General features: G+C 36.4%; 2 protein-coding genes across 6 annotated transcripts in view; one reads left to right on the top strand and one right to left on the bottom strand.

Annotated features, from left to right (window-relative positions):
* Positions 1 to 1,312: 1,312 nt before the first annotated feature.
* On the bottom strand, positions 1,313 to 18,786 carry LOC138322664 (sulfotransferase 1C2-like). Of its 4 annotated transcripts, none has more exons than XM_069266677.1 (6): positions 18,629 to 18,786; positions 14,913 to 15,094; positions 13,502 to 13,813; positions 12,896 to 13,005; positions 11,993 to 12,179; positions 1,313 to 2,265 (listed from the first exon to the last, which is right to left on the bottom strand). In XM_069266677.1, exons 2-6 carry the CDS (start codon positions 15,082 to 15,084, stop codon positions 2,147 to 2,149), a joined length of 900 nt encoding a protein of 299 aa, XP_069122778.1. In that variant the 5' UTR covers positions 15,085 to 15,094; positions 18,629 to 18,786; the 3' UTR covers positions 1,313 to 2,146. The 4 variants fall into 4 exon arrangements, with proteins under 4 accessions (XP_069122778.1, XP_069122781.1, XP_069122777.1 ...); XM_069266680.1 differs by having other exon boundaries at positions 18,624 to 18,777; XM_069266676.1 differs by lacking the exon at positions 18,629 to 18,786 and adding an exon at positions 18,562 to 18,622.
* Positions 15,796 to 25,341, top strand: part of LOC138322662 (galactoside alpha-(1,2)-fucosyltransferase 2-like) — a 35,706-nt gene continuing 26,160 nt past the window's right edge. The window contains exon 1 of one of the 2 annotated variants that reach the window (XM_069266671.1): positions 15,796 to 15,928. The gene's annotated coding sequence lies outside the window, so the exon portion shown is untranslated. Of the gene's footprint in view, positions 15,929 to 17,400; positions 17,488 to 25,341 lie in introns of those variants that run through there. The other variant, XM_069266672.1, reaches the window with a different exon arrangement.

Here is a 25,341-nt window from a genome sequence, read left to right as displayed (position 1 = left end):
TCAATACTTAAAATTCATTTTGGGACTCTTTTGTCTATGAAATCATTACGCCGTCATCTCAGCCAATCAGAAGCAACGTCATAAACGGCGACGCCATTTTTTCCTTTATGGGCTGATAAAGTAAATTTTTAAGCCAATGAAAATGCTTGTAACAAGCAAAATTGAATTATACTCTTTTATCCAATGAAAGCAAACTGTCTTGTTTTATGTACAAATTGATGTATACTCTCCATGTAACTGGTCAGATTGAGTTTAAATGTTTACCTAATATGAAATATCTACATTCAATTATTACTAAAAAACAGCAAGACCAATTTATACAAACATGGTTTAACCAATTAGAAAAATTGTTTGCAAACTGTGTGAATCCGCGTAGCGGATTCTCACAAAAGTTTGCAAACAATTTTTTTTTCATAACCCGATAAAATTAAAAAATAGTGACATCAATACTTATAATTAATTTTATACTCTATTTGATAAAATGAAGTATGTTTTAATGTAACATTATAGTGGTTTTTCAAGGGATTCTTTTTTCCGAATCAATACGCAACGTCAATGTCTCTATTGTGACGTCACGTTAACGTCAGGGTTTCGCGCCATTCTCGGATTTTTTTTTTTCATAGTGGTATGCAAAAAAAATTTGGCCAATTAGAAAGCCAGATTTGGTATGAAAACAAAGAAAAATTAATTATATGTTGTTATGCTTAATCAGCAGAAATGAACGTTCTACAAACAAAACATCCACACTGTAAGAAATTAGGCAATGATTGGTGCGTGTAAAGCATCATTCAATCCATTTCTTCTAAACGCCATCACGTAAAGTTTCACGTATGTCACAAATGAGTACAAAACTAGTGTTCTATTTGTCGCCTCGTAATCCGCGCTAATCTCCCAGTAGACAGACACGCTCTTAGACATGTTCTGATAAAAACCAGTCATTAGTTGGTAGGTAACCAATAGGCCTAAAAAATGTAGAAGTGTCTTTGTAATTTAGACCATAAGGGAGGTAACTTTTGTTGTTCCCTACGTGCTATGCATGCTACGTCTTTTAGCTCTACGTTGCCACTAATTATGATAAAAACACTACCAGTATATGAAGTAAAACATCGTTCTTGCTGTCCTCATTCAGGAATATGAAACCAAATATAATAGCACATATCCTTGCTTCCACGAAGTTCGAGTGTTATATCTAATGCGGAAATCTGTCATCATCATTTTCCAGCTATTGAGCGCTAATTTTACTATTTTGATAACATTTTACACTTCAAACAGGAAAGTGTACTCATCATCAGAAGAATACGTCAATAAGAGATAGTTTGAAATCTTGTTTTATTGCATCAATTAAATATCTAATATTTAATTACAAAGTAAACCAATTAAATGTCTAATATTCATTTTCACAGTAAATCTATTAAATATCTAATATTCATCTACACAGTAACTCAATTAATATTCAATTACACAGTAAATCAATTAAATGTCTTTATATACGTTGTTATGCTTAATCAGCAGAAATGAACGTTCTTGTCGTTCTACAAACAAAACATCCACACTGTAAGAAATTAGGCAATGATTGGTGCGTGTAAAGCATCATTCAATCCATTTCTTCTAAATGCCATCACGTAAAGTTTCACCCTGTTAAGCTGTCTATTTCAAATTAGCTGGTAAAACAGTGAATACAAGAATATTTATTTCCTTACATTAGGCGTAGTACGTTAGACGAAACCGGCATATCACCGTTTGTCTTTTTACACAGAGTTAGATTTCATCTTCTTTTTTGAGACAATAAAAACACAATTCATCAATAATCAAATATCGTAAAATTGTCTATATATTTTTTAATTTCATATTATCTAAAGAAACCGTCCACGAATGGTATTTTTATACGAAATTAATGAAATGAGCTCAAGTGTAAGATTCTATTCATCACATATTAAATGTCAGACAGAGCTTAGTTCTGGTCGAGTGATCTCACAGTATTCAAAGATTCAACTGTAACATATAATATCTTCTCCATTTTAATGCCAACGAATTTGTAAATTCTTATAATCCGCGAAAATTGAGCCCAACGAAAATAAATGCTTTCACAGTAATCCGACTAGAATGAGACTTTAATGATAAATACAAATACATAAATATTGGAAAACTACTCGAAGACAAATTCATCAAGAGGTAATCCCATTTCCTCCATTTTCTCTTTGTATACGGCATCAAACATTTCATTTTGAGCTACGGTGAACTTGTTCTTCCAATCACCAATCCTACCTATAGAAGAAAAATGTCACCATCTTGTCAACAGCTATCAAGAAATGTAATACAAAATGGATTATTTAATTTCGAGTGAAACATGGGAATTTCATCCTGAGGGAAAACACCTTTTTTCGTATCCTTCTTACGATATTGTAAATATTGACTTGTCACAAGTACATTGTTGCAACATTATATGATATTTGACAAAGTGTCAACCAATTCTAGTTTAGTCTGAAACACGGAAATCTCAAACAGGTATAATTTCTTACATCTTTTTCTCAGGGACAAATGAAAATATGTATCCAAATAAAAAATACACGTAATTACGCGATTTAACAAAATGAAATCAAAGACACAATGAAAATATAATAGCAGGAAAATATGAATTGAACACACGAAAAGAGTTTCTCTGAAATAAACGACACAGTTGCTAACTTTTCATAAGTTGAAAGTGTAATATCAGGGCCCAATATCACGACCATTCCGTACCCTAATAAAAGTATCTTAACTTAACAGGGCCCAATATCACGACCATTCCGTACCCTAATAAAAGTATCTTAACTTAACACGGCCCAATATCACGACCATTCCGTACCCTAATAAAAGTATCTTAACTTAACAGGGCCCAATATCACGACCATTCCGTACCCTAATAAAAGTATCTTAACATAACACGGCCCAATATCACGACCATTCCGTACCCTATAATAAAAGTATCTTAACTTAACAGGGCCCAATATCACGATCATTCCGTACCCTAATAAAAGTATCTTAACTTAACAGGGCCCAATATCACGACCATTCCGTACCCTAATAAAAGTATCTTAACTTAACAGGGCCCAATATCACGATCATTCCGTACCCTAATAAAAGTATCTTAACTTAACACGGCCCAATATCACGATCATTCCGTACCCTAATAAAAGTATCTTAACATAACAGGGCCCAATATCACGACCATTCCGTACCCTAATAAAAGTATCTTAACTTAACAGGGCCCAATATCACGATCATTCCGTACCCTAATAAAAGTATCTTAACTTAACAGGGCCCAATATCACGATCATTCCGTACCCTAATAAAAGTATCTTAACTTAACAGGGCCCAATATCACGACCATTCCGTACCCTAATAAAAGTATCTTAACATAACAGGGCCCAATATCACGACCATTCCGTACCCTAATAAAAGTATCTTAACTTAACAGGGCCCAATATCACGACCATTCCTTACCCTAATAAAAGTATCTTAACTTAACAGGGCCCAATATCACGACCATTCCTTACCCTAATAAAAGTATCTTAACATAACAGGGCCCAATATCACGACCATTCCGTACCCTAATAAAAGTATCTTAACTTAACAGGGCCCAATATCACGATCATTCCGTACCCTAATAAAAGTATCTTAACATAACAGGGCCCAATATCACGATCATTCCGTACCCTAATAAAAGTATCTTAACTTAACAGGGCCCAATATCACGACCATTCCGTACCCTAATAAAAGTATCTTAACTTAACAGGGCCCAATATCACGACCATTCCGTACCCTAATAAAAGTATCTTAACTTAACAGGGCCCAATATCACGACCATTCCGTACCCTAATAAAAGTATCTTTAACTTAACAGGGCCCAATATCACGACCATTCCGTACCCTAATAAAAGTATCTTAACTTAACAGGGCCCAATATCAACGACCATTCCGTACCCTAATAAAAGTATCTTAACTTAACAGGGCCCAATATCACGACCATTACTTACCCTAATAAAAGTATCTTACTTAACTAACAGGGCCCAATATCACGACCATTCCGTACCCTAATAAAAGTATCTTAACTTAACAGGGCCCAATATCACGACCATTCCGTACCCTAATAAAAGTATCTTAACTTAACAGGGCCCAATATCACGACCATTCCGTACCCTAATAAAAGTATCTTAACTTAACAGGGCCCAATATCACGACCATTCCGTACCCTAATAAAAGTATCTTAACTTAACAGGGCCCAATATCACGACCATTCCTTACCCTAATAAAAGTATATTACCTTAACAGGGCCCAATATCACGACCATTCCGCACCCTAATAAAAGTATCTTAACTTAACAGGGCCCAATATCACGACCATTCCTTACCCTAATAAAAGTATCTTAACAGGCAATATCAGGGCCCAATATCACGACCATTCACTTCCGTACCCTAATAAAAGTATCTTAACTTAACAGGGCCCAATATCACGACCATTCCGTACCCTAATAAAAGTATCTTAACTTAACAGGGCCCAATATCACGACCATTCCTTACCCTAATAAAAGTATCTTAACATAACAGGGCCCAATATCACGACCATTCCGTACCCTAATAAAAGTATCTTAACTTAACAGGGCCCAATATCACGACCATTCCGTACCCTAATAAAAGTATCTTAACTTAACAGGGCCCAATATCACGACCATTACGTACCCTAATAAAAGTATCTTAACTTAACAGGGCCCAATATCACGACCATTCCTTACCCTAATAAAAGTATATTACCTTAACAGGGCCCAATATCACGACCATTCCGCACCCTAATAAAAGTATCTTAACTTAACAGGGCCCAATATCACGACCATTCCGTACCCTAATAAATAAAAGGATCTTAACGTAACAGGGCCCAATATCACGACCATTCCGTACCCTAATAAAAGTATCTTAACTTAACAGGGCCCAATATCACGACCATTCCGTACCCTAATAAAAGTATCTTAACTTAACAGGGCCCAATATCACGACCATTCCTTACCCTAATAAAAGTATCTTAATATAACAGGGCCCAATATCACGACCATTCCTTACCCTAATAAAAGTATCTTAACGTAACAGGGCCCAATATCACGACCATTACTTACCCTAATAAAAGTATCTTAATATAACAGGGCCCAATATCACGACCATTCCGTACCCTAATAAAAGTATCTTAACATAACAGGGCCCAATATATCACGACCATTCCGTACCCTAATAAAAGTATCTTAACTTAACAGGGCCCAATATCACGACCATTCCGTACCCTAATAAAAGTATCTTAACTTAACAGGGCCCAATATCACGACCATTCCGTACCCTAATAAAAGTATCTTAACATAACAGGGCCCAATATCACGACCATTCCGTACCCTAATAAAAGTATCTTAACTTAACAGGGCCAATATCACGACCATTCCGTACCCTAATAAAAGTATCTTAACTTAACAGGGCCCAATATCACGACCATTCCGTACCCTAATAAAAGTATCTTAACTTAACAGGGCCCAATATCACGACCATTCCGTACCCTAATAAAAGTATCTTAACTAACAGGGCCCAATATCACGACCATTCCGTACCCTAATAAAAGTATCTTAACTTAACAGGGCCCAATATCACGACCATTCCGTACCCTAATAAAAGTATCTTAACTTAACAGGGCCCAATATCACGACCATTCCGTACCCTAATAAAAGTATCTTAACTTAACAGGGCCCAATATCACGACCATTCCGTACCCTAATAAAAGTATCTTAACATAACACGGCCCAATATCACGACCATTCCGTACCCTAATAAAAGTATCTTAACTTAACAGGGCCCAATATCACGACCATTCCGTACCCTAATAAAAGTATCTTAACTTAACAGGGCCCAATATCACGACCATTACGTACCCTAATAAAAGTATCTTAACATAACAGGGCCCAATATCACGACCATTCCGTACCCTAATAAAAGTATCTTAACTTAACAGGGCCCAATATCACGACCATTCCGTACCCTAATAAAAGTATCTTAACTTAACAGGGCCCAATATCACGACCATTCCGTACCCTAATAAAAGTATCTTAACATAACAGGGCCCAATATCACGACCATTCCGTACCCTAATAAAAGTATCTTAACTTAACAGGGCCCAATATCACGACCATTCCGTACCCTAATAAAAGTATCTTAACATAACAGGGCCCAATATCACGACCATTCCGTACCCTAATAAAAGTATCTTAACTTAACAGGGCCCAATATCACGACCATTCCGTACCCTAATAAAAGTATCTTAACATAACAGGGCCCAATATCACGACCATTCCGTACCCTAATAAAAGTATCTTAACTTAACAGGGCCCAATATCACGACCATTCCGTACCCTAATAAAAGTATCTTAACTTAACAGGGCCCAATATCACGACCATTCCGTACCCTAATAAAAGTATCTTAACTTAACAGGGCCCAATATCACGACCATTCCGTACCCTAATAAAAGTATCTTAACTTAACAGGGCCCAATATCACGACCATTCCGTACCCTAATAAAAGTATCTTAACTTAACAGGGCCCAATATCACGACCATTCCGTACCCTAATAAAGTATCTTAACTTAACAACAGGGCCCAATATCACGACCATTCCGTACCCTAATAAAAGTATCTTAACTTAACACGGCCCAATATCACGACCATTCCGTACCCTAATAAAAGTATCTTAACTTAACAGGGCCCAATATCACGACCATTCCGTACCCTAATAAAAGTATCTTAACTTAACAGGGCCCAATATCACGACCATTCCGTACCCTAATAAAAGTATCTTAACTTAACAGGGCCCAATATCACGACCATTCCGTACCCTAATAAAAGTATCTTAACTTAACAGGGCCCAATATCACGACCATTCCGTACCCTAATAAAAGTATCTTAACTTAACAGGGCCCAATATCACGACCATTACTTACCCTAATAAAAGTATCTTAACTTAACAGGGCCCAATATCACGACCATTCCGTACCCTAATAAAAGTATCTTAACTTAACAGGGCCCAATATCACGACCATTCCGTACCCTAATAAAAGTATCTTAACTTAACAGGGCCCAATATCACGACCATTCCGTACCCTAATAAAAGTATCTTAACTTAACAGGGCCCAATATCACGACCATTCCGTACCCTAATAAAAGTATCTTAACTTAACAGGGCCCAATATCACGACCATTCCGTACCCTAATAAAAGTATCTTAACTTAACAGGGCCCAATATCACGACCATTCCGTACCCTAATAAAAGTATCTTAACATAACAGGGCCCAATATCACGACCATTCCGTACCCTAATAAAAGTATCTTAACATAACAGGGCCCAATATCACGACCATTCCGTACCCTAATAAAAGTATCTTAACATAACAGGGCCCAATATCACGACCATTCCGTACCCTAATAAAAGTATCTTAACTTAACAGGGCCCAATATCACGACCATTCCGTACCCTAATAAAAGTATCTTAACTTAACAGGGCCCAATATCACGACCATTCCGTACCCTAATAAAAGTATCTTAACTTAACAGGGCCCAATATCACGACCATTCCGTACCCTAATAAAAGTATCTTAACTTAACAGGGCCCAATATCACGACCATTCCGTACCCTAATAAAAGTATCTTAACTTAACAGGGCCCAATATCACGACCATTCCGTACCCTAATAAAAGTATCTTAACTTAACAGGGCCCAATATCACGACCATTCCGTACCCTAATAAAAGTATCTTAACTTAACAGGGCCCAATATCACGACCATTCCGTACCCTAATAAAAGTATCTTAACATAACAGGGCCCAATATCACGACCATTCCGTACCCTAATAAAAGTATCTTAACTTAACAGGGCCCAATATCACGACCATTCCGTACCCTAATAAAAGTATCTTAACTTAACACGGCCCAATATCACGACCATTCCGTACCCTAATAAAAGTATCTTAACTTAACAGGGCCCAATATCACGACCATTCCGTACCCTAATAAAAGTATCTACTAACTAATAACAATAAAGTATCTAACTAACAGGCCCAATATCACACGACCATTCCGTACCCTAATAAAAGTATCTTAACTTAACAGGGCCCAATATCACGACCATTCCGTACCCTAATAAAAGTATCTTAACATAACAGGGCCCAACAGGGCCCAATATCACGACCATTCCGTACCCTAATAAAAGTATCTTAACTTAACAGGGCCCAATATCACGACCATTCCGTACCCTAATAAAAGTATCTTAACTTAACAGGGCCCAATATCACGACCATTCCGTACCCTAATAAAAGTATCTTAACTTAACAGGGCCCAATATCACGACCATTCCGTACCCTAATAAAAGTATCTTAACATAACACGGCCCAATATCACGATCATTCCGTACCCTAATAAAAGTATCTTAACTTAACAGGGCCCAATATCACGACCATTCCTTACCCTAATAAAAGTATCTTAACTTAACAGGGCCCAATATCACGACCATTCCGTACCCTAATAAAAGTATCTTAACTTAACAGGGCCCAATATCACGACCATTCCGTACCCTAATAAAAGTATCTTAACTTAACAGGGCCCAATATCACGACCATTCCGTACCCTAATAAAAGTATCTTAACATAACAGGGCCCAATATCACGACCATTCCGTACCCTAATAAAAGTATCTTAACATAACACGGCCCAATATCACGACCATTCCGTACCCTAATAAAAGTATCTTAACTTAACAGGGCCCAATATCACGACCATTCCGTACCCTAATAAAAGTATCTTAACTTAACAGGGCCCAATATCACGACCATTCCGTACCCTAATAAAAGTATCTTAACTTAACAGGGCCCAATATCACGACCATTCCGTACCCTAATAAAAGTATCTTAACTTAACAGGGCCCAATATCACGACCATTCCGTACCCTAATAAAAGTATCTTAACTTAACAGGGCCCAATATCACGACCATTCCGTACCCTAATAAAAGTATCTTAACTTAACAGGGCCCAATATCACGACCATTCCGTACCCTAATAAAAGTATCTTAACTTAACAGGGCCCAATATCACGACCATTCCGTACCCTAATAAAAGTATCTTAACTTAACACGGCCCAATATCACGACCATTCCTTACCCTAATAAAAGTATCTTAACATAACAGGGCCCAATATCACGACCATTCCGTACCCTAATAAAAGTATCTTAACTTAACAGGGCCCAATATCACGACCATTCCGTACCCTAATAAAAGTATCTTAACTTAACAGGGCCCAATATCACGACCATTCCGTACCCTAATAAAAGTATCTTAACTTAACAGGGCCCAATATCACGACCATTCCGTACCCTAATAAAAGTATCTTAACATAACAGGGCCCAATATCACGACCATTCCGTACCCTAATAAAAGTATCTTAACTTAACAGGGCCCAATATCACGACCATTCCGTACCCTAATAAAAGTATCTTAACTTAACAGGGCCCAATATCACGACCATTCCGTACCCTAATAAAAGTATCTTAACTTAACAGGGCCCAATATCACGACCATTCCGTACCCTAATAAAAGTATCTTAACTTAACAGGGCCCAATATCACGACCATTCCGTACCCTAATAAAAGTATCTTAACTTAACAGGGCCCAATATCACGACCATTCCGTACCCTAATAAAAGTATCTTAACATAACAGGGCCCAATATCACGACCATTCCGTACCCTAATAAAAGTATCTTAACTTAACAGGGCCCAATATCACGACCATTCCGTACCCTAATAAAAGTATCTTAACATAACAGGGCCCAATATCACGACCATTCCGTACCCTAATAAAAGTATCTTAACTTAACAGGGCCCAATATCACGACCATTCCGTACCCTAATAAAAGTATCTTAACATAACAGGGCCCAATATCACGACCATTCCGTACCCTAATAAAAGTATCTTAACTTAACAGGGCCCAATATCACGACATTCCGTACCCTAATAAAAGTATCTTAACATAACAGGCCCAATATCACGACCATTCCGTACCCTAATAAAAGTATCTTAACTTAACAGGGCCCAATATCACGACCATTCCGTACCCTAATAAAAGTATCTTAACTTAACAGGGCCCAATATCACGACCATTCCGTACCCTAATAAAAGTATCTTAACTTAACAGGGCCCAATATCACGACCATTCCGTACCCTAATAAAAGTATCTTAACTTAACAGGGCCCAATATCACGACCATTCCGTACCCTAATAAAAGTATCTTAACATAACAGGGCCCAATATCACGATCATTCCGTACCCTAATAAAAGTATCTTAACTTAACACGGCCCAATATCACGATCATTCCGTACCCTAATAAAAGTATCTTAACATAACACGGCCCAATATCACGATCATTCCGTACCCTAATAAAAGTATCTTAACTTAACAGGGCCCAATATCACGACCATTCCGTACCCTAATAAAAGTATCTTAACTTAACAGGGCCCAATATCACGACCATTCCGTACCCTAATAAAAGTATCTTAACATAACAGGGCCCAATATCACGACCATTCCGTACCCTAATAAAAGTATCTTAACATAACAGGGCCCAATATCACGACCATTCCGTACCCTAATAAAAGTATCTTAACTTAACAGGGCCCAATATCACGACCATTCCGTACCCTAATAAAAGTATCTTAACTTAACAGGGCCCAATATCACGACCATTCCGTACCTAATAAAAGTATCTTAACTAACAGGGCCCAATATCACGACCATTCCGTACCCTAATAAAAGTATCTTAACATAACAGGGCCCAATATCACGATCATTCCGTACCCTAATAAAAGTATCTTAACTTAACAGGCCCAATATCACGACCATTCCGTACCCTAATAAAAGTATCTTAACTTAACAGGGCCCATATCACGACCCAATAAAGTCACGACCATTCCGTACCCTAATAAAAGTATCTTAACTTAACAGGGCCCAATATCACGACCATTCCGTACCCTAATAAAAGTATCTTAACATAACAGGGCCCAATATCACGACCATTCCGTACCCTAATAAAAGTATCTTAACTTAACAGGGCCCAATATCACGACCATTCCGTACCCTAATAAAAGTATCTTAACATAACAGGGCCCAATATCACGACCATTCCGTACCCTAATAAAAGTATCTTAACTTAACAGGGCCCAATATCACGATCATTCCGTACCCTAATAAAAGTATCTTACCTTAACAGGGCCCAATATCACGACCATTCCGTACCCTAATAAAAGTATCTTAACATAACACGGCCCAATATCACGACCATTCCGTACCCTAATAAAAGTATCTTAACTTAACACGGCCCAATATCACGACCATTCCTTACCCTAAAAAAGTATCTTAACTTAACAGGGCCCAATATCACGACCATTACTTACCCTAAAAAAAGTATCTTAACTTAACAGGGCCCAATATCACGACCATTCCGTACCCTAATAAATGTATCTTAACATAACAGGGCCCAATATAAGGATGATTCCTTATTCTTATAGAATAACTTAATTAACATTCCCAATAGGAAACATTATGTTAAGGAAGGTTGCTCAACACCAGACTTTTTCTGTAATGATTTGTTTTGGAAAAAATGTAAGTGATAATAATCGCAGAATGGTCGTAAAACTGGTAAAAGCCAGAGTAAGACAAACTACAGAAGATCGTATACGGGTATTACCAAACATCAGAATTAAACATTTCTCTCCTACATAGACGATTGTGTGACGTCTTCATTTCATTTAGACGTCATTGAGTACTTTTTAAAAAAATATTTGGAACCCTAACACTTTGGTTTTATTAAGCAGGTGGTCATTATACAGAGGTGGTCGTTAAGGCAGGTTTTGTAATACAGTTTTGATAATTTTGTACCTTGTACCTACCTTTTCTATATACAGGTAATCGCCCGCCCTCAGCGTTATTTTTCCATCTTTCCGTTTCTCCAAGGTTGGAATCGTGTTTTTCCTTGAGTCGTTCAAATAGAACATTCTCTTCCACTCCTCGGAGGAAGTCCTCCGTGCGATCCAGGTTTAGAAATTTCGTTATTTTCAAAATATTTTCGGAAAGATTCTGAAATATGTTAAAGTATCTAATAATGTTTTGGGTATGTTTTAAAAGAAAACATAAAATATCAAAATATATTAATATATCAAAGAAGGGTACAAATTTGCCCAAACATCCAAAAACCTAGACAATTTTAAGTTCAAACTTCAATGTCTGTCATTCTAGATGACCCATTTTTTACCCTCGCTCCGTGCGATAAAACAATCTTTAATATAATAAAAGTCTCAAATTGAGAATTTTGATTTTCATAATAAAAACATTTTAATTTATCTAATATATAATGAAAATATTAAGAAAAAAATGAACAAGGTCATTGTGATCTACATAATTCATTTTAGTGAAATTCACCAAACGGTGCTTCCACTAAATATATATAAATAACTATTTTTTTATTTTATATATTATTTGTGCAAATAATAGAATTTTTGCGTTTGACCCCAAATATCATGAACCTGAAATTTCAATATTTCATTTAACAACAAAAGTAAACAGCTCGCCCCGAGTTATCTTCGAGCAAATTAACTCCACGAGTATGTCATTCAATGACACTTTTCCTATGATCATAAGTAAATAGCTATGTTCGGGCTAGATTCATTTAGCTGGATGAAAATAAATCTGTATAAAAATCAATATATAAAATAAAATATATACTGTAGGACTTTTCTCGAATTGTGAAGTTATTGAATCGACTTCATTAAGGATTGATGATAAATTTAACCAACCTTTTTCAGGTCCTCATACCGGAGATACAGAACGTTTAATTTTTTGTTGTCCTTCTTCGCTTCTTCCCATTCCTTCATGTACGTAAACATAGAACTTCCGACGGCAACGACTGGGGAGGATAAAGTTTTATCTGAATACGATTCAACGTTCTATAATGTTTTATAGCGTTCATTGATCTACCAGAGTTACTTCCCTTGGTTTTAGGTTGAAGCGATGGAAAGTAACTTTGATATATAGAATCTTACATTGCTGGTCTATAGAAGTAAATGTTTTTACTTGTTACCAAGGTAATATAGCAATCTTACATTGACAGCCAAAAGAAGTAAATGTTTTTACTTGTTACCAAGGTAACATAGCAATCTTACATTGGCAGCCAAAAGAAGTAAATGTCTTTACTTGTTACCAAGGTAACATAGTAATCTTACATTGGCAGCCGAAAGAAGTAAATGTCTTTACTTTTTACCAAGGTAATATAGCAATCTTACATTGACAGCCAAAAGAAGTAAATGTTTTTACTTGTTACCAAGGTAATATAGTAATCTTACATTGACAGCCAAAAGAAGTAAATGTTTTTACTTGTTACCAAGGTAATATAGTAATCTTACATTCATTGCTGATGAAATATTTCAGGAAGCAATCAAACGTGCCTTCATACGCCACATTCTTCATACTGTTGAAAAATTCGTAATATGAGACCGCGGTGTCCTTTGGATTTCGCAGAACTTGAATAATTTTGATGTTGCCTTGTCTTGCAGCCATAGGGATAGAATGGTATCCTAAGTGCGTCAGATACATTCTTGGTGACGTCAGACTTTCCACCTCGCTGATTGGCTGGAATTCCATCACGACTGGTGTCCCACTGTAGTCATAGTTATTAGCTCTGATCATCTGGACCATGTTAAATACCCAGTGAGTCCCTGTCGATATAAACGTTGTACAGAAATCTGACGAAAACATTTGCTTCATTTCACTGTTTGTGTTATCCTCTTTGCCTCTAGTCAAAAACATTTTTTTCTTTATTCAAATGTCTTTTTTAGTCAAATATATTTTTTTTCTTTATTCATATATCTTTTTTGTCTTTAGTCAAATATAGTTTTTCTGTCGTCAAATAACCTTTTTCTTAAGTCAGATATCATTTTAACTTTATTCAAATAAATTTTTGTTCATTTAATAGTCAATTTTTTACTTAATGCAAATATTTCTTTTTCTTTTGTCAAATATCTTTTTTTTAGTCAAATATAATTTTTTCTTTGTTCAAATATCATTTTTCCTTGTTTCAAGTCAGAGTAGATTTTACTGGAAATATTATCAGGCGGAAACACAATCATCAAATAAAACTACTGTGAAATATTATATTTTTTTGGGGGGTTTAATTTTCGTGATTTCTGATTTTTGACCTGAAGCAAAGAACATATAAAACACTGTGTATACACCTCCCCACGAATGTGAACCCCAACGAAATTGTAAAATTTTGTCTTTCACGAAAATAGAGCCCAGCGAAAAAATAATTTCACTGTTTCTTAAAAAGTCATTTGAACTGAGGAAAGCTGGCTTGATAAACGTTTAAGTTGTTGTTTTGATCTGCTGTGTGTTATGTGCATGTATGTTTTGCTATCGATCCCTTTTGTATGGATGTAGGGAAGCAATACAGTTGAATTGAATTGTAATCAGTACTGACTGAGGTAGACGAAGGGAAGTAACTCTCATAAGTCAGACGGCACACCTGTGCTCTCCAGTGGACGACGTACTCTATGAATCTCAAGTCACTTCCAGAGCATCTATGTTTATTTCTTATGTACTATTTGCATAAAACTGTATAGCAATGTAATATTAATAAGTTGAATCTCATATTATTAATTTACTAGCTTGTATATGAGTGACTGCTCCGTCCCGATATCATTTGTTTCCCTCCTTATGAACTGTTAATAGTTAAATATACTTTAGCCCTAATCCAAGTCCTAATTCTGCGTCAGTTAACTGATGTGAGATTGAAGTTAAAAAAGAGTTTATTCTTACCGGACTTGGGAAATGTACACAGGAGAACATCCCCGGGTTGGCCCTGGTAAGCTGCTATCTCGGTAAGGTGGTCACCAACATTACCCAAGAAGTCGGGATGGTAAGTTCGTCCCTGGTAACGCTTGTAATGCATTTTATTGCCAAATTCATCGACGATTTTAACCAATTCCATCTTTAATGTTCTGTAAAGTCAAACTATTTATCATAAGGAACTAGATTTTAAAACGGTGTAAAAGTTGTAAAACATGAATTGACAGCAACATTACAATATTACATGTCTCTAAAGATAATTAAAGATGCTCCACCGCTGACAAATGGATTTTTTTTTCACTATAAAAAACTGGAGAAGATTCTAATTTTTACTTCAAGTTAAAAATATTAAAAATAATTAATTACATCCCGAAAAAATTCCGTGGCATTAATTCTTATATGGAATGAAGTACTGATTGCTAATGCACCAAAGGCAAAATAAATTATTTTACATTATTATTTTGTGTGCATATGTCCACACGATATCATTTATGCTCTGTCGGCGGCGGAGCATCTTAAATGTTGTTATAAAAACATCAAATGTCAATTGTTGGTTGGAATGAAAATGTCAATCTGATTAAAAGTATCTGTCCATGGCTTCGTTTACTAAGCACTATATCTTAACGGACAAATACAGTAACGAACAAGCCATGACCAGATGATTTTAATCAAATTAAAAAGGACAAGTTAGCAGACGTTATAAATACTGGAAGATAGTTCTACATTACAGAAGGTTTATATATGAAATACCGTGGAGATTGGTACTGTACAGTATCATCCTATTGTTGGGTAAACAATTTTGCCTTACATAGATGTACATAATATTTCAGGTATTCCCCCAGAATCACCGCGGAAAAACACTGACGTCATAGTGACGTAGTCCACAAAGGAAGTACACCAACAGTTCAACCTTCCTATGACAGGCGAGTTTAACAAGACGTTACACCGAGTATGGAACTCTTATAGCAGAAACAAATAGATACCAGGTAAGGATTGCTATAAAGGTCAAAGCAGGCATGAATTCATCCTCGATATTCCAGGGGTTCCAATCACTTACGATCTCTACACCCCTGGACTATCTCATAGTAAAACTGGAGGCAACAGAATAGAACAGGTAACTTAGTCATTTGATGTACATCAAAGAGCCGTATAACGGTACACTGTGGTTGACTCTGTGGCTTTGATGTTAGGCGTCGCTCTCTCTGTAGTCTTCAAATGAAAGATTTGCTAGCCTGTGATTGGTCAAATGTTTTCCGCTGAGCTGCCTTCAATTTCACTATGAGATAGTCCAGGGGTGTAGAGATCGTAAGTGATCGGAAGCCCTGGAGTATCGAGGATGGCATGAATTCTGAGATGATATCTAAACAACAGAGCGAATGAGATTTTCTATGCCCGTCTTTGTACCGAGAACTTCCTGTACCCGAACCCGAAAGAAATATATAGTAAAGCTGTTGATAAATCCGTAGAACGTCACTGTTCCACAAATTTGTTTGTTTGTTTAATTAATTAACGTTCTATTAACAGCTATGGTCATGTAAGGACGGCCTCCCATGTATGCGGTGTGTTGTGTGTATGCTGTGCGAGGTGCGTGTTGTGGGAGACTGCGGTATATTTATGTTGTGTCTTCTTGTATAGTGGAACTGTTGCCCTTTTTATAGTGCTATATCACTGAAGCATGCCGCCGAAGACACCAAGCAACACACCCCACCCGGTCACATTATACTGACAACGGCAAACCAGTAATCCCTCTCCCCGTATGCTGAGCGCTAACCAGGAGCAGAAACTACCACTTTTATAAACTTTGGTATGTCTCGGCCAGGGGACAGAACCCAGAGCCTTTTCACAGGGGCAAACGCTCAACTCAAGGCCAAAAGTGAGACGGTGCCAAGGGAGGTATTAGGAAACATAAAATCGGTTAGGAAGAAGAGAAAAGATAAGATCCTAAATTTAGTCGCCTTTTACGATCATGCAATAGGGGCAGCAGGTACAATTTTAACGCCCTACCTGCAGGGCTTTGTTCCAAAAAGATGTTTCAATTGTGATAAAAAGCCTTATGCTTCTACCGTTTGCTCTCCACCCCATGTTTAGTTCGAATTCAACGTGATGTAATTGTCGGGTACTTACCATAGGGCGATGGTTTTTCCCTGGTACTCCGAATTTCATTTATGTCATTAACTTTACACACCCAGACAAATACAAACGATTTTCACAACAGAGGACAGTTGTCAGCTCATGTGTTCTAGCTGACGTGTTTTGTTTTTTATTCAAATTACCGTTTCACAAGTTTGTATGGTGTATACACATACAAATATTTCTGTATTCTATCATTGAATAAAATTAGGTGGCATCACCCTCTAGAAACATAATTTATGGGACACCTTGTACCAGCTGTTTGTTCATCAGTATGCTTGGTCAGTATGCTGTCCAGGTGTTGTAGTGCAGACTCTTGACAGAGAAAATGAGTGTCCTTCTCTGAACATTGGCGGACAGAGTGTGTTATTTTCCAACGATGACATGACTAGTTTTGTCTAAAGTCCCTTCACTTGTAAGTTATGTAATTAACAGGTTCAGTATGTGGTATCATTTCGCCTGCCAGTTAATAATGCACGAAGCAGAGCAACTCTTGTTGACTTGATTACAAACGAGGGTCACAGTGGCCTATTGCTACGATATTCCAATATTCTGTTTTTCTGAACAAATAATGATGTAAAAGACATTTATTTCAGTGACGGCACCTTGTATATAGTTGTGTGTGATGAATTTGAAAGGAAAATTATCGATATTTCCAATAGTAGTAATCACTTTGGTGAAGATTTGCTAGAAATGTGATTTTTTAGCCGCTAAAGCTAGGTGGGTTAGAAGTTTTGTCTCGGTGAGCTTTCCACCCTTTAAGTGTATGGTACAATGTAGTCTATGAAGAGTATGATTTTTACCATTTTTTAAAAAAAATTCAAGCAAATTCAACATGAGGCTCTACAGCGCTTCGTGGAATTTGCTTCTGTCCTGGTTATGAATGCCAACTGAAAGACGTTCGATCTATGCTTAATGATTTATTTTGAATTTTCATATAAAGATGAATTCTTTATTGTCCATTCGTTACATAATAAAAACTTTCTAGTCAATATGGTACGCCACTTGTCACATTTGATCCACAAACCATAATTAAAGTTATGTTAGTTAAATTCGTTTTGGCTAAAATCCAATACGGCCGTTATCTGGATGACATCATGTCCCGTATTCTTTGTAAACTTTGGAAGTTTGGGCAATGGATTTCTTTTTTTCATTTGGGATATAATTTTCTCAAAAAATCAAAGTTGTTTTTTCGATTTTGGTCACTTTTCTCCATTGCCGCCATTATGATGACGTCATCATGAAGTGGAAGTTCGCAATGTTACCTGCTATCGGAACACCTTGTCATTTTCGACGAAACTAGACTAAGTTTACAGAAGCGGGTGAGGTGTTCCGATTGTGTTACCTGTTGATTTCGTATTCAGTAAATTAATTACTTGGTTCGTCAGATGTGAGGAGGGAGTATACTCAGTCGGACTCCGACCACATTAATTGCCTTAATCCTTTAGATGCATATGTATTAGAAATCGAAAATAGAATACAATCTTACCTGTGCAAGGAGACGTTCATTGATTTGTATTACAAACAGTGTGTAAATAAAGCTAAAGTTACCTTACCCGCTAACTGAAGACCTCTGCGACTCCGATACTTATCGCTTAACCCCTAACTTTCACCATAGGCTGTGCAAGTCTCTGATCGAGAAGAGTCCAAATATGTCTGTAAGGGTATATGAGTTGAGCTGCATGACGGATCATGTAGCCCTATATCAGTGGAGTGGGAAGTGTGTTAATCCTAAGTATATCTAAACATGTCTCCGATGTGTTAGACAGTGGGTGTGAGTATTATATATCTAAAAATGTCTCCGATGTGTTAGACAGTGGTTGTGTGTATTATTATATCTAAACATGTCTCCGATGTGTTAGACAGTGGTTGTGTGTATTATTATATCTAAACATGTCTCCGATGTGTTAGACAGTGGGTATGTGTATTATATATGAACGGGTCTTCTCAGTGCACAATAACATATAGTTCTCCATGAAGTATGCAACGCTATATATACTGAATTGTATACAAGTTTGCTCTTAAAGCTGACACAATAATTTAAGGCTTTTCATCCCTTTACCTATTATTTTTGTTCTATATTTTTCATTTTTTATAGTAAGAGATATGCCAATGAACGTGTCACCATAGCGTAGGGCATGAGGTGTGACAGCAAATCGTGACAGCAGCATTTTTATGTTGGTCAAAAATCCAATATAGCCGCTATGACCTCTCTTCTGATTTCAAACTTATGCCTATATCTCGTTTTTTGGTTTGACAAATTTCTTTTTGTTTTTGATATGTTATGTAGAATAAAAAAATGGAGCAAATAACCCACGTAACACTTTTCTGTAAAACGTCACCTTCCGTTTGGAAAAATGGGACAAAGTTCAAAAGTGTAATTTTTCGAAAAAAATCATTAAAAAATCTTCTTTTCAAGTTCTAGAAGAGCTAGCGGCCTTATATTAGGCCTGTAGCATGTTGATATAAATGGCTACCAAGTTTGTTGATTCTAGCGGCCTTATATTAGGCCTGTAGCGTACTGATATAAATGGCTACCAAGTTTGTTGATATGATTAACCTAACCTTCATTCAAGATCACATGGGACGAAAATCCTAAAATCTTCAAATAACTTCTTGTGAAGTTCTAGAAAGCCTAGACACCTAATATTAGGCCTGTAGCATGCTAACAGAAATGACTATAAAGTATGTTAATATAATTGACCTTGACCTATATTGAATGTCACAGGGACCAACAATTTTGAAAGCTTAAAATGACTTCTTGTGCCGTTCTAATAGACCTAGTGACCTAATATTAGTCATATTCCATGCTGACATAAATGGCTACCTTGTTTGTAATATGAATAACCTTTGACATATATTCAAGGTCACAGTGGCAAAAAAAACATGAAAACTACTAATGACTTCTTGTGAAGTTCTAGAAAGCCTAGAGACGTAATATTAGGTCCGTAGCATGCTGGCAGAAATGGTTATCAAGTTTGTTAATGTGAATGACATTGACTTTCACTCAAGGTTACACGGGCAAAAACCCCCTAACTTATTCAAATGACTTCCTGTGAAGTTCTAGTAGGCCTTGAGACCTAATATTAGGTCCATAGTATGCTGACATAATTGGCTATCAAGTTTGTTAATATGAATGACCTTGACTTTCACTCAAGGTCACATGGGCCAAAAATCCTAATATCTTCAAATAACTTCTTGTGAATTTATAAAAGGCCTAGAGACCTGATGTTAGGCCTGTAGCATTCTGACGTAAATGACTATTAAGTCAGTTAATATAATTGACCTTGACCTATATTCAATGTCACAGGGATAAAAAATTGAAATCTTCAAATGAATTATTGTGAAGTTCTAGAAGGCTTAGAGACCTAATATTAGGCCCGCATCATGCAGACATAAATGTCTACCAAGTTTGTTTATATGAATGACCTTGACCGTCATTCAAGGTCATATGGAATCTTAAAATCTTCAAATGACTTCTTGTGAAGTTCTAGAATGCATATAGACCTAATATTAGGCTTGTAGCATACTGACATAAATGCCTACCATGTTTGGTATATGATTGACCTTTACCTATATTCAAGGTCACAGAGGCCACACTTCTTGTGAAGTTCCGATAGGCCTAGAGACCTAATATTATGCTTGTAACATGCTAACATAAAAGTCTATTGAGCTTGTTAATATAATTGGCCTTGACATATATTCAAGGTCACATAGGACAAAAATCCTACAATCTTCAAATGACTTCTTGTGAATTTCTAGAAGGCATAGAGACCTGATATTAAGCACGTAACATGCTGACATAAATGCCTACTAAGTATGATAGGGTGACCTTGACCTCCATTCTTATGATCTTAAAGGTGATAAAAACAGATTTTAAATATGCTATTTTTGTGTTGATGTTTGTTTATTGTGGTGCACTTTATGGTTTCCAACAAAAAATACAAGTTGTATTTGACGTAATTTCCATAAAATGTGCTTGAAACGAAGTCCACAACGACCCTTGTCTAGAACGATCGCATCGCTTATCGCCCCTGATATCACCAGGTGGCCGTAGATTCGTGACGTCATCTGAGACAAACAGATGTGACAAGAGCCGGGAAATTCACATGGGGCAATGTTGCGGTATTGGCGATTATAGATATATTTAAAACAGTCGCGCTACGTGTAATTGCTATATTGATAAGTGGGCATGTATCCGTATATATAATATACAATTTATAACATACCCTAATATATTTAAAACGATCGTTTACTCATTCTAATCGTCATATTTATTCTGGGCTATAAAATCGTTATACTCTTTAGGTCAAAAGTCATTTGACATCGTGTAGGCTACGGGTGTGTCAACTCAGGTTCGAGGAAGTTACGCTTGACTTTTGTCTGTAAATTAAAACTCTAAACATAGACTTTAAAGTTTATATCAACAATAAGAAATATAAGTTTGCAAGAAAATGGACCAAAACATCAATGACACTACATGCTACATGTACATACATATAATGCATATAAAGTAGACCCCGCCACCTTTCATACCCTTTCTAAAATCCTATCATACCGCGACAAACGTGCCCCTATCCCGCCTTATATATGTACTATACACCTCTATTTCCTATTTGGAACTTAATCCTTCAGAACACCGCACAGAAAGGGTTAGGCTTATTTATTTTTTAAAGTTCTGTAATGAGTTTTACGGATTTATTCGACAAAATTTCGGTGCTTTCCGTGTACGAAAATAGAATAACATGTACAAAAGTAACACTACACGCACGACCGATAAAAAAGGCGGGACAAAACACAGCTACTAGATACAATGACCAAATATGCATGACATGTACTCATGGACAAGATATGCATGTTTAATATAACACAGGGCCATGAAACAACATATTTCTTATAAAACACAAATCATTCACAAGACCGCTTTATTATATATTATCTAAGCGTGCGCAGTTTTGGAAATAACAAACCTGTCGACCATTAAGTAAATTTTAAAAGTATACGAACAGTCCACAGTGATTTGAGAATTATTTAGTTTATATCAATATGGACACACCAGATAGCCTATTGAATACTATGAGACGATTTAGGGGTCTAGTTAAAAAAAATCGGTAAAATTTGTATTCTACATATACAAGTGTACGCAAATGTACTATGTAGAATATAACAGATAATAAATGAGTACGCAAATTGGCCAAATTGGCGAGCATTGTGGTGTTTTGAGGGTTCGGGGGGAAAACCCCCTGGAAAACATATTACGATTCAGAATGGCTGAGATATGAGTTTCACGATGTATTTTAATGATTTTACGAGCGGCGAAGGCGCTTGGGGGTCCGAAGGTCTCCCCCGAGAAGGAAAAATATTACTATTTACAGTGGCTGTGATGAGTTTTACGATGTATTTTGATAATTTTAGAGCGTTTTTAACATTGTAGTTTTTGCGATTTTAAATAAATTACCTGCATTTAAATAATGATAATATTGTTAATGTCGTCATATCATTATGCAACCCTGCTCGATCTGAACATACCGGCTTCACGCCATCGGCACATTGTTGTTTAACTCAAAGTACAAAGAAGTTTAATAATGAATTAATTGTCTTGCTAAGATTTTTGAACTTCATGCAGTAGAATCCCTAAAGTGAAGTATGAAAACTGTTTAGGAGGACCCTTTTTTCTTTTAAATGCGCAGAACATTTCAGTCGACGAAAATGGGGGGCAAAAAGACACAACAGATAAATAATCTGAGTGTATTTTTTATGTCTCCGTATGCTTGTAACGGATGATTTTTTTCATCAAAACGTAGGTCTAAAGAGGTGGGCCGCAATAATTGTCCATTTTCACTACGATCTTATTTTGCACATAAAATTACCATTATGTATATCAAAACTCCCCGGTTAATTTTATGTGTAAACTATAAATTACATACATGCACAGTCGTATTACTCCAGGGTGGACTGAATAGGAAAGTAATACTTATTCATTCGTGAAAAATGACCTTATATTTAACCCCTCACATGATACTCCACATGATATATGTACTCGACATTAATGACATCATCATTAACATATAGTGACGTCATTTTATAGGTTATGACGTCAATAATGTGTCATTATGTAGGGGATAAATCACGCTACCCAATAAGTCGAAATATAACATATTTTTCTCCGTGTGTATTTCCGTAAGTTCTAAGACCTGTGGCTAAAATACACATGCATGTTGACAGTTCCGCGATCGGCACACCGGCTTCCGGTTGTTGATTGTCTCAGATGACGTCACAACTCATCGGAACTCAAGGGAGGTAAGTCATAGAAAAAAATCTGTCGTCGAAAAGATGTGAAGATTGCTTTCATTAATTTTACTATTTAGAGACAAAATATAAGCAAATATCAAACTGGTATATGTTTAGATAGGACATACAAATGTTTCTAGCGTATTATCTTATTTTCCATGTCCCTTCTGTTTTTATCAGATTATCTAATTTTCCATGTCCCTTCTGTTTTTATCAGATACCTAATAACTATTAGGTCTTTAGCATGCTAACATAAATGGCTACCAAGTCTGTTAATATGATTGACTTTGACCTGTAGTCAATGTCACAGGGGCAAAATCGTTAAACTACTTCTTTTCTATGAAATTTGACCTGTATATTATTTTAGTATGTTGTGATAAAGGGTTACCGAGTTTGTTATTATTTATGACCTTGACGGGAATTCATTTTTGGTAAAAAGCCCGTCAAAGTGCGTCCAATAACGAATTCTAGTTTTTAATTCCTACCATTTTCTGTTCTTTCTTTTTAAAGACGTTTTGTTGTGTGCTGATGTTTTCATCTTAATAGTTTACAGAAAATATATCTATTTAGGAAAGAATCACCATGAAACCCGATCACCGATATAACATTCCGAGTATTTACCTGCCCGATACAAGAGAGTCCATACATATATTAATATTATAGATTTAAGGTAATTTGATGTTTCTTTCCCTTCTGATTTATTCTAATTTATTCGCCATGGAATGTTTGATGCATACGGAAACACGTTGATAAGGTCGAGCAACAGCTGCTTGAATGAAAAATATTTAAAAAATATCACGCACGTCCAATTTGATCAATAAAATCCTGTTATTGAAAGGAAAGCATTACAAAAGTTAGGAAAATCACTTTTAAACGTAATATTGGAATATACGGCGCAGCTACCGCTAATAAACCATACATATAACGGTTAGGATCTTACATAAGTGTTCATTTCATATGAGGTTTTATGAAACGAGTCTAAAAAGTTTTTATTAAGGCGCGCAAAAATTAAAACTTCGAGACGAGTTTCATAAAATCTCATATGAAATAAACACAAATTTAAATACTTTTTATCATATAACTACAAACACCTACTTAACAAATAGTTCCACGTCAAAATGTGTTTCGAAAATCCAGTAGAGGCCGCCATTTTGCCCCACCGTCATCGTAATCCTGACGTCACGTCAATTTTTCCTGACGTCATTTTAATGTTTCTGTCTGCCGTCACAATGAATTTCCAGCCAATGAAAATCGCTCCAGGTCATATTACACTAGTGACATACGCAAAAATATAACACCGGCAAAATCAATGGATATCAGGCGGATTACGTGATAAATAGAGAATACACGGTTAGTATCTTACAATACAAGGTTTATTTTGGTGCGAGACTTAGGAAAGCCGAGATGACGAGGCTTTGCCGAGTCATCTCGGCTTTCTGTGTCGAGCACCAAAATAAAACTTGTATTGTAAGATACTAACCGTGTATTCTGTTTATTCTGCAACCATTATGGCTTTCAAAACGAAAGCAAATTGACAGTTCCTTACTTTGTTTCGCTCGAAGCGAGACGCTTCTTTGATGCGGAGGTAAAGATTCATTCATTAACCGAATGAGAGTGTACTCCTTTTTACTGCCGTGGGAAATAAATAAGCGCATTCACAAACAGTAACCGTAATTCTATTCAGGGTGATATATCACTGAAAGGAAATGAAAATACTCAAATAACAACCAATACCCATTAAAGAATTACTTAACAATACATACCTTTGTCATGAGCCAAGAAAAAGACGACACCGCCATACGAGATTTTCGATATCGTAAAAATGACGTCATTTCGATGAATGTGACGTCACGTTTTAGCGGGACTGAATGACGTTTCATTCACCGGAAGGTTCAAGTTCTGGGTCAAGTTAGAAAAAGTTCTGTCAGATATGGAACAAATTCACGTGATCGTATTGACGGATAAAGCATATCGTATT

The sequence above is a fragment of the Argopecten irradians genome, chromosome 5 (assembly GCF_041381155.1).
Source record: "Argopecten irradians isolate NY chromosome 5, Ai_NY, whole genome shotgun sequence".
Lineage (NCBI taxonomy): Eukaryota > Metazoa > Mollusca > Bivalvia > Pectinida > Pectinidae > Argopecten > Argopecten irradians.
The sequence above is the reverse complement of the archived record's forward strand: the minus strand, read 5'-3'. Positions and strand labels throughout refer to the sequence as shown.

Bases quoted from the DNA above. Each gene is read 5' to 3' on its own strand.
- LOC138322664 (XM_069266676.1), bottom strand. From the start codon at position 18,581: ATGAACGTCTCCTTGCACAG. The intron at 15,095-18,561 runs GTAAGATTGTAT...TTGACTTTACAG, and splicing joins ATGAACGTCTCCTTGCACAG to AACATTAAAGATGGAATTGG. The intron at 13,814-14,912 runs GTAAGAATAAAC...TTATATCGACAG, and splicing joins GTGTACATTTCCCAAGTCCG to GGACTCACTGGGTATTTAAC.